This window comes from Phyllopteryx taeniolatus, chromosome 10, assembly GCF_024500385.1.
Source record: "Phyllopteryx taeniolatus isolate TA_2022b chromosome 10, UOR_Ptae_1.2, whole genome shotgun sequence".
Classification (NCBI taxonomy): Eukaryota; Metazoa; Chordata; class Actinopteri; order Syngnathiformes; family Syngnathidae; genus Phyllopteryx; species Phyllopteryx taeniolatus.
The window spans coordinates 18,143,150-18,164,603 of NC_084511.1; the positions used below are offsets into that span (position 1 = coordinate 18,143,150).

Here is a 21,454-nt window from a genome sequence, read left to right on the forward strand (position 1 = left end):
GTCAGGTTTTGTTGCGTGCACCCCTCTTTATTATGGCCGATTAGGTTTCTCGTCAGCACCGTTACTGCCGTGGTAAATTTTTTGACAGTTTAGAAATCTTGTCGGCCATTCACAGCAATCACGACCTGTCAATTTTGCCCATCCCATCTACCGTGTAGTCTCACGCCGTTCCTGTTTTGTCCACAGTGGCATGAAATGGGGCCGATACATAGTGTTGAAAAAAAAATCACATGTATGTTTAGTTCATTGAGGACTCTAAATTATCCTTAGGTTTGAATATGAGTGTGAATTGTTATTTGTTTATACAGTAAGTGGCCTGCAAAGGGTTGATGACCTGTTTGTTCAAGGTGTACCTTGCCTCTACCAATTGTACAAATAATTAAAAACTTACTATGTTGAGATTAAATTGTGTCTTAACTGTACATAAATGATAAACAGATCACAAAGCCAAATTATTATTTACTTTTCCAGACCATACCACTTGGTGTTTAATATGGAGGTCAAGTGGGTATACATTTCAAAAGTCTGTCTGTGTATTCATCTGAAAAATAGAGATTTCAACGCCACTGCCATGTGATATTCAGCATTGCGGCTGATTTAGATTTCACTGTCTTCTTCCACCAAGTCATAAAGTGACACCAAGTAGTTGTATACACATTTCAGCCTACTGGAAAGGCTTATTACATAGATGCTACTTCAGTGGGTCAAAATAACTGCCAGGGTTGCTGTATGTACATGGTGAATATTAGTCACTGTTCCCCTCAGTTAGATATCACATTACCATAATCTGCTATTGACTCGGTTTATAATAAGGACGAACTGAGTCGCAAGCTTCAAATCCTCTGCAGGCTCCTGCTTTCATGATCGACTTTTCTCTTTGATATCAGTGTCTGTGTGTGCGTGTGTGTGCAAGTGTGTGTGAGTGAGTGGGGGTTGGGGGACTCCAGTCTTACTCCAGTCTTTAGCTATTTTAGGTAATATATCCTGCTTTTAAATGACAGAATATTGCACCAGGTGCCAAGCCATAACGACGCTATTTAAATTGTACATCTAGCTTCAGGGTTACTAATGTGACTTTGATTTTGTGTCCAGTTCAGTCATTGTGGAAATAAACCCTTTGTTAAGACTAATTAGTGGTCATGGAAAAGACTATTTGTTTTGTCGCTGTGATGCAGGGAAATGTGTTTCATTTGGTCTCTGAGGCTAGCTCAAAGGGTGCTGGAAACGGGCCTACGAGGCAGCCATGATCAATGAGACCTGCCCAGCCAATCAATACAGAATAAGGGGGAGGGGTAGGGTCTGCCCCTCCTGGAAAACACCTGTCAAGTATTGGGGAAAGATAGGCTCCCTCTACACAAGATAGCAACTGATAGTAATGCCTCCTTTCTTGAATCATCACCTTTAAACAATCATACAAAACCTGGAAAACCACGAACATTGAGAGCAAAATATTTTCATAGAACAAGAACTGGTGAGTCAATATCTATGACTACTGATCAAGAGTAATACTATAAATTTTAACAAGGTATAACCATGATGATAAGTACATTATTATTATTATTGCTTTGGAGGAGGCTTTAAGGAAAAGTGAAGTATTTGTCCACTGTTTGTTAGAAAAAGGGGAAGGGCAAATCAGCATCTTTTTGTTCAGGTGATGATCTACAACTTAGAAAATCGCAGCAAACAAGGAATTGAACACGTTTAAGATATGGTTTGATTATAATAAAGTATCGCTAAATGTGAACAAAAAAAGTATGTTATTTGTAAATTACACTGTAAATACACAGATATATATTAAAATATTTATGGTTAAAATTGAAAGGGTGGAGGATAATAGCCTGTAGGGGCAGTGTTGTATCTGAACGAGTTCAGTGAATGAAAGTTCGAACATGAACTGAACATAGTTTATTGCTGCCCAATGAACATTTTTGAGAACACGCTCATTCTGGCGTCTTTGAATTTTTTTTAACTGCAGTTAATTTTTTGTTCCAGAGTGCCAGGTTTCCTTTCAACTCTGAACGGCGCAGCATTGCAGGCTTTACGGTAGTGACCAAACGTACAGACCAATTACATGCGAGTTAAGCCATCCCACGTGACCAGATGCATCGAACGGGATAAAAACTTGACAATGTCAAAGGACCCTGACAATTTTGGGGCCCCAGACCATCACACTACCAACACCATGTTTGACTGTTGGTGTGATGTACTTTTTCTGAAATGTTGTGTTACATTTACGCCAGATTAAACGAAACACACGCCTTCCAAAAAGTTTAACTTTTGTTTGTCATATTCTCCCAAATATCATAGGAATCATTCGTAGATAGATAGATAGATAGATAGATAGATAGATAGATAGATAGATAGATAGATAGATAGATAGATAGATAGATAGATAGATAGATAGATAGATAGATAGATAGATAGATAGATAGATAGATAGATAGATAGAAAAGGTAAAATTTGCATTTTTTTTCCGGCTTGGTCGCTGCTGTGGGATAGCCTTGGGGTGATGTACTATATTATGTTGGTTGTCTGTCAGATAGTGAGGTGCAACATGGGTGACTGACAGTCCTTTCATGATCAGAGGCATTTCTTGGATGTGATATTGAAAAAGAATAGCAGGTCAGTGTTCCTACATGATGGTTATTTGTTCAGGGGAAAACAAAGAATTGAATGAGAAATAATAACATAAGAAGCTGGCAACCATTCTCTCAGGAGTGAGATTATGGCAGGTGCTGGTTTGATGAATGAGTAGCCAACATCGGGGATAGTGAATGGCCCATAGCAATCAATGTAGATCGGCCAAAAGTGCTCCCCAAGCAGCAGAGTGATGGAGCGCAGAGCAGGCGGAGGACACAGATTGTTTCTGTGTGCTGTGTCCACTTGTGTTGCGTTCCGCAAGAAAGGCAAAGGAATGTGCACATGGGGCAATAGAGGAGGAAAGAAATTGTTAGGCGGGAAGAACTACCCCACCTGTCATTTCATTTATTTTCTGATACTGTACAAGTAAAAAAATGTAAATACAAAAATTGTGTAACCTCACTAAACCTTTGCTTCTTGCATTAGTGGATTCTCTAAATTCAACTTCAATTAATCTTGGGAGGTTGTAGGAAGGGGTGGGCTTTAATAATAATAATAATAATAATAATAATAGTGAATTTATTGAGGTTTTTTTGGGAGGTGGGGATTAACAAACTGTGAATGTTCTGAACTCCTGTCTTGATGCCAGTGCTGTATTGATAAATGCTTGCTTCACAATTATTAACTAATCAACTCGTCAATTCCACACAATCATCGATCATTTAATGGTCTGTTCATAATTCCCATAACAAATAATATCAATGTAATTAATAAAATTTTGCCATTTTTTTTCTACCACCTTTACTAACAGTACAGATACTGTTTTAAGTTAATTGTCAAGTAACTGTGGTTGACAGTAAAACTTTAGAAAAATAAGAATAATAAATGAGTTACCATTCATGAGTACCCTATGAGTCCCCCTACCTTTTTTTTTTTTTTCTATTGCTGCCATGATTAAGTTCTTTTTGACGTAAAGCTAATCGCTGATACCCTTGCGGAAGGCTGTATACACACAAAAAAGACACAAATATGGACTGGTAAGCCAGGAACCAGTCCTGTCTAGTCTTTCCTTTAGTGGATTTTTGTTCATCTTTTGGATTTTATTTTCCTTTAACTTTTATGTGGAGTTTGGACATGTTCGTGTTTGGATCGTCCACGGTAACTGATGTCAGCTTCCTTGTCACTTCCCCTCATTGTATGCCAAAGGACTCTCAATGCTCATGCTGCTTCTTTGTATTCAAACATCCTTCCCAGTATTTAAAAGAAATCTTTCATCTCTGGAGGTACTGGCAGCTGGGATGTGGAGGTCTGAGCTTGTGATGTGTTGGGCGGGCAATTAGAAAACAATGTGCTCGGGGATGCAGAGTGAGCGCTCCATAATGGCAGCTGTCATGTTTTTGGTGGCAAAGACAGCAGTGAAGTTGTTCCTTTGTCATTGACTGCATATCTCAGGAGCCTTTGCGTAGTCTAATAAAGATCAAATTCTACAAGTATATTAAACAGTGTGACACACTGCAGCTGCTTTCGCCGCACAGTGACGTTCTCAGCCAAGACAAGATGCCTACTCCTGTAGCAATGGATCCCAGCCACGCCGTGTCATCAGGCCTGAAACAGTTGAGGATTGTTGGAGCAGTGGAATACACATCCCACACACAAATTAGGTGTTACACACATGCAATATAATTTCTCTGCGTGAATGAGACTCCAGTAACTAGTAATCAGCCAAGCCCATAAGCACAAACACATTGTAATTTGTGAATGCTGAAAAACGCCAACAAAGAAAAAACGCTGAATGTCAAACACTTTTGACAATATTTGACAGCGGTGTGCGAGTTTTCTCAGCAAAGTCTTATGAGTGCGGAATGACTTTTTCTGAATGACAATGGTGGCAATTGTTGCATTTACCAGAAGATACTTAGTGGATCGTTGTGATGCCATTCTCCTATTGGGCTACATTTGCATGGCTTCTGAAGTTTCATATTCTGTTATTTTGTGCTGTCTACACTAGTGTAATAGTCCATCCATCCATCCATTTTCTGAGCCGCTTCTCCTCACTAGGGTCGCGGGCGTGCTGGAGCCTATCCCAGCTGTCATCGGGCAGGAGGCGGGGTACACCCTGAACTGGTTGCCAGCCAATCGCAGGGCACATAGAAACAAACAACCATTCGCACTCACAGTCATGCCTACGGTAGTGTAATAGTCTTAAATTATATATATTTTTCCTTTGGTATCTTTGGACACAATGGATAGTAATATGAAAAAGAATATCTGGAAGAATACATTCCATACATTCATCCATCCCTCCATCCATGTTCTATCCCACTTTGTCCTCATTATGTTTGCCGCTGAGCTGGAGCCTATCCCAGCTCATTTTGGGCGAGAGTGGGGGTACACCCTGGACTGGTTGCCAGTAAATCACAGGGCAATTAAAAACATACAGCCATTCACACTCACATTTACACCAATGGACACTTCAACCGAACAGGCATTTTTTTGGAATGTGGGTGGAAGTCATAGTATCCATGAAAACCCAAGCACAGGAGGGGCATGCAAATTCCACACAAGAAGGCCCGATTGAAGATTCAAAACCAAGAATGCCAGAAACGTGTGGCATTCTGTGTACCGTATATGCCCGGCAATTGGCTGGCGAACACTTCAGGCCATAGCTCACCCCGCGAACCTAGTGAGGATAAGTGCCGATGGATGGATGAAACTTCCCGAAATCTATCTATCGTATTTATCCTGCCACTGTTTAAAAGGGAAACTGTACAAAAGGAAAAAGATTGTTTTGAGGTTTTTTTTAAGGTGGTTATAGATTTTATACTCTTATTTGAAAAAAACTGTCACCATCGTTACTTACCTTCACCTTCACTCTACGCTCCTCTCCGAGCATGTCCACTGTAGGAAGCGTAGATGCCACTTCTTAAAGTGTGTATATAGTACAATTAAGGAGAGGTGGTGGTGGGCCACCTTTAGTCACTTGTGGGTGCCTGTAGTACACAGAAATTTTGTTCTTTGACAGAGGTCCGTAAGCCTGCTTTTGTGGCAGTATGTGTACACCTCCCCATAGCAAAGATATCCTGGGCAATCTTGAGACTGATCATAGTCTTTTGTCAAGAGTTATCCTTCAACGCTTGCTGACCAAACAATATTGCATTGTGCCTTTTGACACACTGTACCAGCATCTCCACCCCTTCCTACTTTAAATTTGGCTTCCTCATCCAGCAAAAATCTTTTGGCTTCCTATACTTGAATCTGACTATACATGTCCAGTAACAAAGTATTACTAAGTTTTTAATCAGTTAAATTCAATCTAATGTGTGTGTGTATATTGATTTGTGACAAGTGAAGGTAACTAATTTTAATCCCAAACATGCATTCGGTCATAAGCATTGTGTTCTGATTGAATTACTTTTATTAGATTCATTTCATACAGAAAAAAAAACATTCTCTCCTTAGGGTAAGGCTTTTTTCAAATTAAAGTGTGCTTTATCTTTTTCCATGGAATTTAATGATATTCACAAGTCCAGGTAACCCCCTTGTTTAATGAATTCCAGACAGCCTTCAACGTCAGTAAATCATGCCTCTTTTGTAAGGCTGCCTTCATTCATAACTTATGCTTATTGGGTGTGTCTGAAGTCTGGATGGGAGAATCTGCGTAAATGGAAATTGCATATGTCCAGGAACGAGGGAATTGTGCCCTTAGTGACTTTTATGCTTTTATTTATTTATTTATTTTTGGGCAATTTAAAAGAATCGTGATGAATGCTTCATCTAATAATTCCACATGTCTGTAGTGTAGTGAAACTGAGGCTCAAATGGAATATGTGATGGTATGGTATTGCCCATTGTATTACACAGTACTTAGTCATTTTGATGTTTGAATCGGTAATGACAAATGTTATCAGTTGTGTCTTTGTTTTCAGATAACTTTGGGTCTTAACACAAGTATAGTGCAATGGCCGGTCACTGACAAAAAAAAGAGGAAAGTTCCTCTTTTTTATGTTTTAAAGAGACTGAGAAATAAAATAAATAACAAAGGGTGCAGGACTTTTGCACAGGAGTGTACTGTATACTGTCGGATACAAATTCCTTAACATACCAGGGCATGAGTACCTACAACATTTGTCCACATTCCATTTTCTGAATGAATTAGCATGCTGCTTGTATGTTTACCTCCATCATTTCTTCTGTCAGAGAATTGAATCTGTAACATCAATTCACCCCCCACCCCACCCCCGCAAAAGGATTATTGTTAAGGACATAATTGGTACGTTTGTATTTCCGTACCCCATGATGGGAGATGGTCTCGGCTGGGGTTCTGACCTGCTGTCCAGGTATTTATTTAGCAGGTGGCAGGGCTGGGCTGCACACGACAGGGAATCAGTGAGGAGGAGAGACAATAGCCGAGCAGGGGCGGGTTAGAGAAGAAGGGAGCGAAACACCCGGTGCTGAGGCGAGTGTTCTTGCACCCTCGATTACCTGTCTAATGAGGCGATGCAGCACCATTGTTTTATTACTTAGAGGAAATGGGAGAAATCGAGATTTCATCCAGCAATCCCTATTTCCCACTGCTAGGCCGACATTTGTTTTCTCTGCGCGGTGCAGTCTCCCCCATTATCTCCTCTCACAAGCAATAATACATTATTTTTTTCCCCTCTCCTACCCACCACTTTTGCACTTCCAGCATATACTCTTGACACCTCAAGTAGTAAGACATTCCTTCTTATTATTAACTACCCATTAGCCTATTTAAACTGATGCAATCACCCATCTTACTACAAACTACAAAAGCTTGGCTGTAATTGATGCTTTTTCTAAGCTTGTAGACATATGTATGTTTTCCACCGTACTTTATGTACTTCATCTTTTCTTTTGATCGCCCCTCTTTTTTTCATCCATCTTTTTTGTGAAACACACACAGGTACTGTACATACTCACACACAAATACCCATACAGAGATCAGGTACAGTAGTGTCATAAACACTGCTTCATTGCTCTTGCATAAGCTGCAAATCTCCCTTGAGCCAGAGGAGCTAAAGCAGTTTATACGGGGGAATAGCAAGCACACCTCCCTGGAGCACAACACTCCAGCGGGCATGCAGGACCTCGAGAGACTTGGGTAGGGCCAAATCATCAAACTCTTAAAAAATAGCACAACAGAAGCATGGTTGGAATTTTTTTTTTTCCCTCATACACTGAGAGGTGCTCTGAATCATTTTCTCTAAAAGACATCCCAACTCACCCACCCAGTCACTGATAGAGACATTCATGCAGAACCACGCTGGTGTTGTGTCCCTGTCCCTTGGGTCCCAGTCGAGTGCACACAGGGAGATTGATTGCATTGTGTGAGTCACGCTGTGTCAGAAGACCGCCCATCACCTGAGGGTTTCCTCAGCGGTTGCGTGTGTGAGATGCTCTGTGAATAAGGTATTGACTTCCTTTATTAGGCCTCTCATTAATGTAACTTATTATTCTCCACAAGAAGGGGGGGGAGTATCATGCTCAGTTTTTATCACGCACATCATCTGACAGTTTTCAGCCATGGGTGGCTGAGCGGAGCGTACGTCTTCTGGTGTCTGGTGTCAGATGTGTTTATCTCCCCTCAAAGTGCTCTGTGGTGGATTGAGTGACCCTTCACCCTTGTGAAGGTGGTATGTTTTGCCGACTGATGTGACAGGAGATGGCCTGCCCATGTCATTGTCTCCCCCTTAACCCTCAAACAAAAATGAAAACAATACAGCATCAATATGACTTTCAGCAATGGACAGACTGAATGTAGTTCAAAATGAACTAGCTATTTTACATGAATATCCACTTTAACAAGCTATAATTAATCAATGCAATAACACTCTACAATGTAATTTGGCAACTCAAAGATACTGATTGCTTTACCCAGTAATGTAAGAGCAAGTGACATTACAGGGTTTTCCTTGTCAGTTTTTTTTTTGCATTTTGCAACTTCTGGAGACTGAAAAAGAAATTAAGACTGGACATTTTCCGGCTTGAAAACATAATTATCTTTGGAATAGAGCATGACTATTAATGGAGAGACTGACCAAATTGTAGGCTAATGTGGAAGAATGTTGGCCATGGATTTAATATTACTGGTCCTTCTCTGGGCCTTTGTTCTCTTTTGTCTTGTTTCATTTTTTCCCACAACATAAAATACATAAGGAGTGCTGTTGTTGAGCATCCTAATCAAACGCCCTATTTTGCGGGGTCACCTAGCATGTCAGTCTTCTGTCGAGAGGCCCCATAAAAAAAAGGACCATTTTGGATGACTGAATAGGAGCTTTCCAATCAGTATACTCTCTTTCCAGATGAACCTGACTTCTTTCGACTGTGAAATTTCCTCAGCTATTCTAACCTTAATGGTGCACATGATAATGGCAGGCAAGCTAGGGTAGGAAAATAGTCACGTGTTTCATCAGTGCGTGTTCTGAGAAGGCATACTGTACAAAATGTTGGCTGTTTTGAGGACATATACAGTAGATTGCATGTGGCTACAGTGAGTATGAGAGTCAACAGTGCGCATGATTTCGCTGAGACTGCATCAGAGAAAAACATCCTTGTCGTGATTCTTCCCAATTATATTTATTTATTTATTTATTTATTTTATATTTATATATTTAATGTTCAAACTGATAAACTTTTTTTTTTTTTAGCAAATAATCATTAACCCAAAATTTTATGGCTGCAACACGTTCCAAAAAAGCTGGGACAGGTGGCAAAAAAGACTGAGAAAGTTGAGGAATGCTCATCAAACACCTGTTTGGAACATCCCACAGGTGAACAGGCTAATTGGGAACAGGTGGGTGCCATGATTGTGTATAACAGGAGCTTCCCTGAATTGCTCAGTCGTTCACAAGCAAAGATGGGGCGAGGTACACCTCTATGTGAACAAGATCCCTCAGGCGGCACTGCAACAAAAACCGACATCAATGTGTAAAGGATATCATCACATGGGCTCAGGAAAACTTCAGAAAACCAATGACAGTAAATTCAGTTCGGCGCTACATCCGTAAGTGCAACTTGAAACTCTACTATGCAAAGCAAAAGCCATTTATCAACAACACCCAGAAACGCCACCGGCTTCTGTGGGCCCGAGCTCATCAAAGATGGACTGATGCAAAGTGGAAAAGTGTTCGGTGGTCCGATGAGTCCACATTTCAAATTGTTTTTTGAAATTGTGGACGTCGTGTCCACCGGGCCAAAGAGGAACAGAACCATCCGGACTGTTATGGACTCAAAGTTCAAATGCCAGCATCTGTGATGGTATGGGGCTGTGTTAGTGCCAATGGCATGGGTAACTTACACATCTATGAATGCACCATTAATGCTGAAAGGTACATACAGGTTTTGGAGAAACATATGCTGTACATCAAGCAAGAATGGGTAAGAATTCCACCAACAAAGCTTCAACAATTAGTGTCCTCAGTTCCCAAACGTTTATTGAATGTTGTTAAAAGAAAAAGTGATGAAACACAGGGGGAAACATGACCCTGTCCCAACTTTTTTTGAATGTGTCGCAGCCATATAGTTCTAAGTTAATGATTATTTGCTAAAAACAATGTTTATCAGTTTGAACATTAAATATGTTGTCCTTGTAGTGTATTCAATTAAATATAGGTTGAACATGATTTGCAAATCATTGTATTCTGTTTTTATTTGTTTATTCATTGGAATTGGGGTTGTATTGAAATGAATAATTACACACCTAATGGATGAGAATGTGAGACATTGGTAGCCATGATGCCTCATGACACTTTATTGGTTGGCCGGATCTGCTATACATTAAATAATGTGTTGTTAAACAGACTGAATTTTTACATTTGACAGTGGTTAACGTCTTTTTAGACTTGTTTAAAATGACAAGAAATTACATGTATGACCGTTAAAAAATATTCAAGTACTACTTACTTAAAACAAAGGCAGCAGGGTGAGGTTCCACTTGCGTTTTCAGGGCAGGATACCATCAGCATGTCTGCAATGTTTGTGGCGTACGGTGACAACCATTTTTGGGGAGGTGTCGTTACAGTGTTTTTTTTTTTTATGTGTTATCATAGACAGTTCAAGTCATCGATACATTATTTTCGAGTAATTTACCACAGGACATTCTGGTTAATTTTAACAGAGCTAAAATAACTATTTAACTGAATAGTCAAATTAGTTTTTTTCCCCTCAATATTATTAATTAAATGAATTACTGTTCATGGTTTCAACTTTTTAGCTTTAGGTTAGAATTTTAGGTTTATTGCTGACCTGTCTACCATCTCCTAGCTAACGTCCTCCATGTATGAAATGAGATGCACTGGAAAAAAGAAAACAAAAAAAACTGTCACTAACATACCCTCTTTGTGCAGCCGACACAGACATTTCTGTCATTTTATATTGTGCAGCCGACAGACATTTCTGTCATTTGATATTTGGCTCATGCTAAGGAGAGGGACAGCTGAAGGCCTCAGGCAATACTGAATAGGCAAGAATGTAACTTTGTGACTTGTTTTTGACGCACCCTCCTGTTGTGTCCCTCTCTGATTTAAGAATTGGAACTCTTTGGCCTCAGCTGTTGCAAATCAATGTGCTGTTCCCCATTTGAAACGGCTGGGAGGTGTTAGAAGTGCAAACACTCCATAAAGCATCTGTATGCATAAAGCTGATGTTTTTGGGCGATGTTTGTTTGAAGTGGAAATGAAAATGTGACGCAGAAGTATTGTGAGTCAAATCATCTATTATTTCAGATATTCTCTCTGGATTTTGTGAAGCCAAGTCAGTTTGGCAATTTCACAAATCTCTGGAGATGAATCCTAATTATGACAAAACACTCAATTTTCAATCCTTCTTTCAAAGGTTTTTAGTAACTGTGATTCCTGCCAGAGAACCCTAGTGGTGTTGCCATGACAGCTAACTCTGATTTTGAGACAGGTTGCTAGGACCATTTTTGGTCTGTGAGCCCCGCTTCTTCTGTTTTTATACATAAGGAACATCACTACGCTAGAGTGGTCGTTTCCCCAACCTGAACGTTGCAGGTTCAATCGTCACTGTCCCCCGTCACCATGTTGAAGTGTGTTACTGAACCCTCGGGTAATAATGATGACATCAGTATGTGAATGAGGAAACAGTCCTAAAGTACTTTGAGTATCTTTTACCCAATCCATTTACATTTACATGATTTCATTGTGTTCAGTTTTCCCCAAAAAAATCCCAGGTGGAGTGTTACTACTTTGCATGTGAGTTTGATTACCTCACGGAATTTTCAGTGTACATTCTTCACGTTCTTTTTTTTTTTTAAAAGATGTGTTAGACCATCTTTTGGAATACGTGTTGCAAAAATAGTCAAAGAAAAGCTGAAAGAGGATATACTGAAGACTTGTGAAATGTTGAAATCACACACGCTGACAGTTTGCCCGCATATTTTTACGTGCAACTTTTGGTGGCATCGTTTTCAGAATTGTATGAGCTTTAGTTCAAAATTGGAGGACCAGTGCCGCTGTATCGTCTGTGGTATGCTCACATCAGATTGAGACAACTTCATGCTTCTCTTACCAGCCTGAAACAGGTGGTCCGTACCAAATGGTTGCAGCTTTTTTTCTCTCGTCATACTTCAAAAAAGAATAATAATAAGAGACACTGTAGCAAGGAGAAATTAGTCATTTTTAAAGGTAATAGGCTAACAGGCTGTATTGTAAAGTAATGTTGCAGTGTAGAAAAAATCAAACTGGCTTTCATTACCTTTCATACAGGCAGAACATTGAGGCTACCACAAAAATTGCATCTTGGTGAAAATGCAACATATAGTGGTAAAATAGCTCAGAATGTGCATTTACAAGCCAGAGCATGTGCAGGCCATGAAGAAAAGAGTCAATGTGGTGAGGTGCAAAATGTCTATTTCAGGGCTTGCTTTAAGTAGGGTGAGTCACCGGGCTTTTGAGCACTCTAGGTTATGTGTGTGTGTGTGTGTGGACATGTATTTTCATGTGTATATCCCCTCACCCCTCCCAGCAGCACCCTCTGTCTTCGTCATTGGCATGAGCACACATTTGCCTGCCTGGAGGGTGCAGGTCTGTGACAGGTTAGGCGTTTTGGATACAGGCCATCCTCACTGTCTTTTCCCCGGCTTCTGGTTGTGAACTGGCTCTGGTGCAGGGGACAGGCAGCAATATCAATCTGTTTGGTAAATACTAAGATAAGGGCCACCAATTGCCACAGCAGAACTGGCCCAGACCAAAAACTGCATGTGTGAATCTAGTACGCTACTAACGATGAGACTGTGAACATAAATGAGCTATTTTGGGATATTAGGGTGTGAATGAATTCAGCTTGACAGACAGAAAATGAGCGAAAGAGAGGTGGAGAGAGTGAGGGATAAAAGCAAATGATAGATGGAAGCCGCCCACTGCTCCCAGTGAAATGTCAGTGGAACCCCGGGGATACATTGATTAACCTCTCTACTCCTAATCTGCCTTCAGCTCCTGCAGCTTTCACTGACGGTAAACAGACAGGCTGGTGGAAAACAAATGGATAGGGTTCTGGTACGGTGCACACTTGCCCAACTGGAGCACCTGGTTTGGATGAATAGAAACAGTTTCAGTTTGAATACAAATATCTTCTGTTACTCTCAAAAAGTCCAGCCATGTGCTGTGAACATGTTCTACCTTTTATCTTGCATGAGAAACCATCATTTTGTCTTGTACAATCACTAATCAAATCATGAATTGTACCTCAAACACTTTCTGTTCCCAAGAGGACATGATAGGATTTCATACAAAATATTAGACAACCAATGTATTAAGAAATGCTTTTATTTTTACATAAAATCTGTGCCTCTTTGTCCTTCTGTCTGGTCTGCGCAGCAGTCAGTGATTACTGCCTGAAATGCAGACTTGATGGGCTGAGTAAGGTAATGTGGGATGTTTTCGCATGTAATATGTGCGTTTTGTCACTCGCCTAACCACAACCGTAAAGTCTACAAGGGCGGCTTAAAATAGAATATTTTTGGGCCGTATGTCTGGGTCCATATGGGACTGTTTCTGGGTCCACACCCGGACCGCGGTCCGCCCGTTAGTGAGTGTATCGTTTAAATCATCTATCCATCCATTTTCTTCCGCTTATCTGAGGTCGGGTCACAGGGGCAGTAGCTTTAATAGGGAAGCCCAGACTTCCCTCTCCCCAGCCACTTCCTCCAGCTCTTCCGGGGGGATCCTAAGGCTTTCCCAGGCCAGCCGAAAGACATAGTCTCTCCAGCGTGTCCTGGGTGTCCCCGGTGTCTCCTCCCGGTGGGACGTGCCCTCACCAGGGTTGCATCCAGGAGGCATCCTAATCAGATGCCCGAGCCACCTCATCTGGCTCCTCTCAATGCGGAGGAGCAGCTGCTAGAATCTGAGCCCCTCCCGGATGACCGAGCTTCTCACCCTATCTCTAAGGGAGAGCCCGGACATCCTGCGGAGGAAATTCATTTCGGCCGCTTGTATCCGGGATCTTGTTCTTTCGGGCATGACCCACAGCTTGTGAACCATAGGTGAGGGTAGGAACGTAGATCGACCGGTGAATTGAGAGCGTCGCCTTTCGGCTTAGCTCCTTTTTCACCACAACGGACCTATACAAAGTCCGCATCACTGCAGATGCTGCACCGATCCACTTGTCGAGCTCCCATTCCATTCTCCTCCTCACCTGTGAACAACTGAGCCTTTCTGGCAAGCTCATTTTATTCCCAGTCATGACACTCACCTGTTTCCAATTAACCTGTTCACCTGTGAAATGTTCCAAACAAGTGCTTTTAGAGCATTCCTCAACTTTTCCAGTCTTTTGTTGCCCCTGAATATAAATATTTTAAAAAAGCTTGAAAATGTTTGAAAGTTTCACATTTTATGAATAAATTTACCACACCAGTGTGCTTGGTCATGGTGACATTGTTGAAGTACTGTACTCATTGTAGGTGAGTGGCTTTTATGGGCCGCGAGGAATTACCGTGCTTTCTAGATCCAAATATGTTGCCAAAGGTCAACGGCTTAACAAAAAAGCTGTTACTGTACCAAAAACAGCATGTTCCAGACTCCAAAGACTTGTTTTGTACTCCTCAGCTCTGCAGCCATGATGCGCTCTCTCTTCTCTATGCACAATAGACAACAGATATACCATCTTCACATGGCCGCCACATCAATGCACCACATTCAATATGGCCGCCACGTAGGCCCGGGAGGAGCTAGTATTGTTGTATATCTGACCCGGAAATACGTCAGTCCCATTCTCTGCCTGCATTACGGCACAGCGCCAGTGCACAGCACCAGTAAACAACAGCGGCCAATTCTGTAACTAACAGACTTTGTCAACGCCATTTTAGTGACAAATGGAAACTATTTTTGGACACACAGTTCAACCCCGACGGTCCGTTTCATCCAATATATATATATAACAAGGTTCCACTGTATACTGGTATTTTGTACACCTACATTTTGCTTGGGTAGTTTTGTTCATAACAAGGGATTATTAGCATTTTAAAAACATTGCTTTAAAAAACAAAACAACAACACTAAAGATTATTATTCATTATTTTTTTATTTTATTTTATTTTTCTGCAGTCTGCTCCCAGTTCTCAAAGGGCGTGTATGCCATCATCGGCTTGTATGACAGGAAGACAGTCAACATGCTCATGTCGTTCTGCGGCGCTCTGCACGTCTGCTTCGTTACGCCGTCCTTCCCGATTGAGACGGCTAACCAGTTTGTCATCCAGCTGAGGCCCGAGCTGCAGGACGCTCTCGTGGGTGTGATCGAGTACTATGGCTGGAACAAGTTTGTCTACATGTACAGTTCAGACTCTGGTATGTATCTATCTATCTATCTATCTATCTATCTATCTATCTATCTATCTATCTATCTATCTATCTATCTATCTATCCATCCATCCATCCATCTATTTTTCCATTAATCATTACTCTGGACTCTTTATTAATAGATGATTGGGGGTGATGAATGGCTGAAAAAAAATAAAGATGCAGTAAGGGATGAAATTAATAGACACTTTGCTGGAATAATTTTGTAAATTTTGACCACAAAATATGTGTATGTCGGCAATTGGCTAGTGAACAGTCCATGGCCCCCTTTGCCTTTCGCCCAAAGTAAACTGGGATAGGGTCCAGCTCACCCACAACCTGAATGACGACAAGAAGTGTAGAAAGTGGATTGATGGAGCGTGTGTGTGTAGGTGTATAGCTAAATACTGTGGAGGCTAGCATAACTTGATTAGTATCCAACTGCATTAGACAATAACAGAGCATCCTAATTTCATATGAATTCACGAGCTTAACAGTATATGTTTTAATAAAGACATCTTTACGGACAGAGGCCACATCGGTCGTGCAGCCTGCTTGGTCTTCACATCATCATGGAGACGGCAATGGGGTGTATGAATGAGGAACTGTCTGACCATTTTAAACTGTGTAATTGTCTTTATACTGGGCTAGAAAACTGAAAAGAAAAAATCACCAGCACTGACTGGCAGATAAATCACACAATATAACTAAAGATTCAGCTTTTCATTGTGCTCATCTCAGCAGGCATTTCTGATGCTTGAAAACACACAGACAGAACTAAAGAAGTCATCCTCATGTTTCCTGATTTTCTTCCCTGGAAAACACTCAGCTCAATCCTCCCCATGTTGCTAGAGCCTGTCTCAGGTGTTTTGGTGCATGACCACAAATGGGGGGCTTTGTGTGGCCAAAGCATCCATGCACTATTTTGTATGTACGTATGAGAAAATGCACCTGTAACTTTAAAGGGGTGAGACTATGTCTCTTTTGCACAATTGAAAACAGTCCTCAGGTGTATCTCCAGGATCAAGACTTATAGACTCTTTACACCATCCCATATGTTGTCTTACTAAATTCAATCAATCAATCAATCAATAACTCAAACTTTATTTATACACAATCAGTCAAACTTTATTTATACAGTGATTTTCATACATAAAATGCAACTCAAAGTCCTTCACATGGATTAGAATAAACCTCTCCTGCCACTTGTCCATAAAGACACTGACACACACACAGACACAAACATATATACACTTAATTTAGCCCATTTTAGGGTTTGGCCCTGTTTAATGCAAGTGAGTGACTGGACACCCCGCCCTATACAGTATACTGCTGGGCCAATGGCGAGTAGCAATCAGAATCAGAATCATCTTTATTTTGCCAAGTATGTCCATAAAAAAACACACAAGGAATTTGTCTCCGGTAGTTGGAGCTGCTCTAGTACGACAACAGACAGTCAATTGACAGGGAATACTTTTGAGACATAAAGACATTGAGAAAAACAGTCACTGAGCAATAAAGGGTTGCTAGTAATCTGGTAATGCTGGTACAATTTATTATTATTATTTTTTTTGACAATTATGCAAAAAGATGCAGATGATTTCATTATGCTGACAACTGAGGGCAGAGCTGAGTGGTTGAATGAGGAAAAATGGCTGCTATTTGTGGAATTGGAGCCCAGTGTGGAAAAAAAGTTATGAAGACAACAAAAGCATTTTCATTCGTGGAGTCACCACTTCATCGCCGAGCTGGTAAATAACTTGACTATTATTGTTCCCATACTGCATTTTGTGATGTCACCGAACACCAAAAATACCACCTCTCCCAGCCTCACCATATCAATAATTTTGAATAATTAATTTTGAGCAATCAAGTATATTCAGGTTATCAGAAGCTAACGCTCATCTATGCATCCAAAAATAAGTAAGCCCAGACTTCCCTCTTCCCAGCCACTTCCTCCAGCTCTTCTGGGGGAACCCAATGTTTTCCCAGGGCACCCAGCAGTCTCTTCAGGGTGTCTTGGGTCATCCCTCGGGCCTCCTCCCGGTGGGACGTACCCGGAACACGTAAGTGTCCAGAAGGCATCCTAACCAGATACCCGAGCCACCTCATTTGGCTCCTCTTGACGCGGAGGAGCAGCTTGACTCTGATCCCCTCCCAGATGACCGAGCTTCTCAGCCTAGAATGGCTCACTCACAGACACAAAATAGGCAGATAACAAAAGGTGGACTTGGTTGTTTAATTTCACACTGGTGGGCAGGCACTCCATTTAGCCAACTATTTGAATACAAGCAAATAAAAAGTCAATTTTCACAATACAGCATGTACCCTTTAAAAGACAGATTCCACGATACTACACTGCTAAGCTTCCTGATGAGCAGTGACAGTAAAAATGTCATCCTCTTCTTTTGCCCTCTTGATGCATGATGGCCTTTGTGCTACGCATGTCGCTAAAGATTGTTTTGAATGTCTTGTGATCCCTTCATCATCCATTCACTGTGTGTTCATGTTTGTGTACTGTATGAATACTTGGTCACTTGCCTGGATACAACATTGCAGTCACCTACATCTGCAAGGTTATTTTAAGACTTTGAGGTTACATCAAATTTACTGAGTTACAACTAGTTTGACATGTGTGGTTTTGTATTTCATCACATCTAATCTGAGCATTTATATTAAATATGTGTCCGTCATTCACTTTTCAAAGTGTTTTCTTCAGGAAATAAAATACAAGTTTACTGTGTGCATTCAAAGGTGTCAGTTCTGAAATATGGTCCCGTCATTTCACAATGCAGCAGCAACAAATACATATTGTTTTCTTTTACAAAAGCTAAGATTAGTGAAAACAGATTTGATAGGCCATTAAACCAAAAATATCAATGGTTTCCTAAAGGGTTATTTCTCTATTCTCAATTGCCTGGTGCTCAATGGTGCTTGTGGGAGCTACAGTAGATTCCATTAAGATATTATTCTCATTTATGATGCCTTGAAAGGACCGTTTTACTTTGGCTTGTCCTATGAGGCCCTTTGTCAGCCTCTTTCTAAATCATTGGGGTGTATCAGGTTCTTTTCTTCATCTAAAATAGGATTTTCACAGAAGGGAACATGAGCGAAAATGGAGGGGAGGGGAATAAATATGAATAAAATTAACAAAAACAATTGGACTGTGTAATAGACAAAAACACTTTGAAACTCATCAGCAAAACAAATTTATTTATATAGAGCATTTCATACACAAGGTAACAATGTTCTTTACATGATCAGAAGCATTTTAAAAATAAAGAGGAAAAAAAAGCATCTTAAAAACAAAGAGAACAAATAAAATTAAAAACAACGTTCAGTGCAGGAAAGATCATGAAGCATGAGAAAAAAGAAGACTTTTAACCTAGACCTGAAGACATTGACTCTTGGGGCTGACTTCAATTGTATTAGCAACTTACTCCATTTGCCTGCAGCTTAGCAGCTAAAAGCTGCTTCACCATGTTTGCTTTGGACTCTGTGCTTCATTATCTAATCTGAGTCAGCAGATATCAGAGCCCTACTGGGTTTCTATTCCATTAGCATGTCTGTAATGTATTCAGGACCTAAACCATTTAGTGATTTATAGACCAGTAGCTGAACTTTAAAGTCTATTCTAAAGCTGACTAGGAGCCAGTGTAGAGACTTTAGAATTCAAGTAATATGTTCTGATCTGGGCGGCACGGTGAAAAATGATGATCAAAAATAGCCAAGTCCTTAATGTCAACTGATGGAATTTCAACATCCATAGAGATGGCCATGTCTAATATGTGGGCTTGGGTGTGGGTTGGACTCTTTATGTGTTGAGAGAGGTCAAATGTGTGCAGTAAAGCAGAGTTTTTTTTTTCCCCCAAGCTATTGTTAACATGAATGTTAAAGTCTCCCGTTATGACAGAATAGTTGTAGACAGTACAGATCACTGACACCAGCTCTCAAAATTCCTTCAAACATTTTCCATTGTACCTTGGAGGTCTATAATATATTAAAGCAATAACCTTTGGATCACCTTTTACAAAAAAAAAACTTACATTAAAAAGAGCTAAAAAGAAAGCCTAAAGTTAAATCCAACTGAGACCAGGAACCACTGCCTTTTTCTTGAAATATTCCATGTTTATTGAGTAATCATTAAATATTTGTTATAAACTTTTTTGTTGGATGATACAGCGAATGTGTGTTCACTGTGTTTAGTTCTTTCATTCATTTCATTTCATTTTCATTGTTTATGAAACTTACACCAAAGTGTCACAAGCTACTCAACTGTCCACATTAATGCAGTTAGTAATGCGTTGTGTGGTGAAAGACCATCAGGGGTGCCGTTGGAAATGATTCCATTTGTCCGAAAATTATTATTATTAATTACAAATATGTGTTTGTTCATCTATCAATGACAACGACGTATAGTGATAGGAGGAACAATTAAATGCTCTGAGATCATCAATATTTAAGTATTCATGGTTTATGTGAAACTTTTGTTTGGTGGTGTGCCATGAGAGTTTTCGGATGTAAAATGGGGGCCTTTGCTCAATAAAGGCTGCGAAACACTAAAAACTAGTGTAGCAGTTACAACAAAGTCTGATGATGGCCAAAGGCCTGGAAATTCGTATATAGTATTAGTTATTGCATTTTACTTTTACACAGTTAATACACTAGTTCCTTCAAATGTAAACTGCATGGCTCCTGTCCTTGGTGCTTCACGGTGACTTTGGAGGGTAATGTTTTTCTTCGCAAGCCTTGATCGACAGCATCCTATGTCACCATTGCACACATCAGTTTCAGTGTTGAATCTGTTAGTAAAAAGCTCGATTAGATTTCCCTTTGCTTCGGTTTGCCAGGTCTCCCCGCTGAAGTGCATCGCTTCTCATCTATGCCTTCCGCTTTCCTGGCTGTCTTATTTATTTACTCATATTGTGATTATTTATGGCGGTCGAACGTCATCCATCCTTTTGTTACTTAATGACTTGGCGTCAAATAGGCAGCATAAATTGCCTGGAGAGCAGCTGGTGTGCATTGAAATATAGCCAAGGCATCATTTTGCAGAGGCAGTGACTGCCTTTCTCATTTTTCTTTGACAGATTGTTTTTGTTGATGTGGATAAGCCATTTTTACATTTCCTGAAAGTGTATCAAATGCCTGAACGGACATGGCCAACTGAGCATGGGGGTATGCAGAAACATAGTCTGTAGGCCCCAAAAAACTGCTATATATGTGATCACATTTGTAAATGTCATATGTATTATTATTATCATTATTTGGGTAGCAGCTGCCAGCCTATTGCTACAGTGAAATAATTACATTTTCTCACTGGAATGTTTGTGGCTCCCAGCTTGAGTGGCTGACTTCCAAGCAAAGAGGACCAAAAAGCAATGAATTAGAGCGTTGTGTGTTTTCATATCACATTTTATTTCCTGTTTTACCAAGAGCTCTTCTCTCACTGGCTGCTCTTGCTCTCCATCCATGGTGCTCCAGTGTCCAGGCAACAGTGTACTGTGGCAGTGTCACTTGTAATTGGTGCTTGGAGGATGTAAACCGGGGTGTGATGCTGTCTTTGTGCTGTGATGCATGGGCTTACTGTTTGTTGGTGTAGAAGTGGTCATTATTTAGGCCGGCACACTTGGAAGTGTCAGCGTACTGAATGGACTCAACCACTCATTACACTTTATCACTGAAGCTACAGGGGAAGTTCTGATGGATGGGCTTCATTCCTTGCCCTTGTTTCTTTCCTTAAATGTTTCTACTACTGTTAAGGAAAAGCAGAGGAACCAATGATATGACTGGACAATAACTATGCAATATTCAGTATATTGGAGCAAGATCACCTGCAATTAACCATTGTCCTGTATATGTGCCACAATCTATGTGGATACCTAACAACTAATTCATTTCAATGAGTGAACATAAAAATACACTTTAGCTCATAATAGTTTCCATTGTAACAGTCTGAAATGTTTTACTTTTGTTTTTCTGTGCAAGAAAAAAGTACTCACAGCCAAGTATTTTATAAAAAGACAACAAAAACAGTTAATTCTCTCTCATCATTGTATAAT

General features: G+C 40.4%; 1 protein-coding gene across 8 annotated transcripts in view; it reads left to right on the forward strand.

Annotated features, from left to right (window-relative positions):
- Positions 1 to 21,454, forward strand: part of gria1a (glutamate receptor, ionotropic, AMPA 1a) — a 103,861-nt gene that overhangs the window by 24,743 nt on the left and 57,664 nt on the right. For all 8 annotated transcript variants that reach the window (XR_009790476.1, XR_009790477.1, XM_061787721.1 and 5 more), the window contains one exon: positions 15,162 to 15,401. Coding sequence is in view for 6 of the 8 variants with exons in the window: in XM_061787721.1 (XP_061643705.1) it covers positions 15,162 to 15,401 (240 nt within the window). In the remaining 2 variants the exon portion in view is untranslated. The remainder of the gene's footprint in view (positions 1 to 15,161; positions 15,402 to 21,454) is intronic.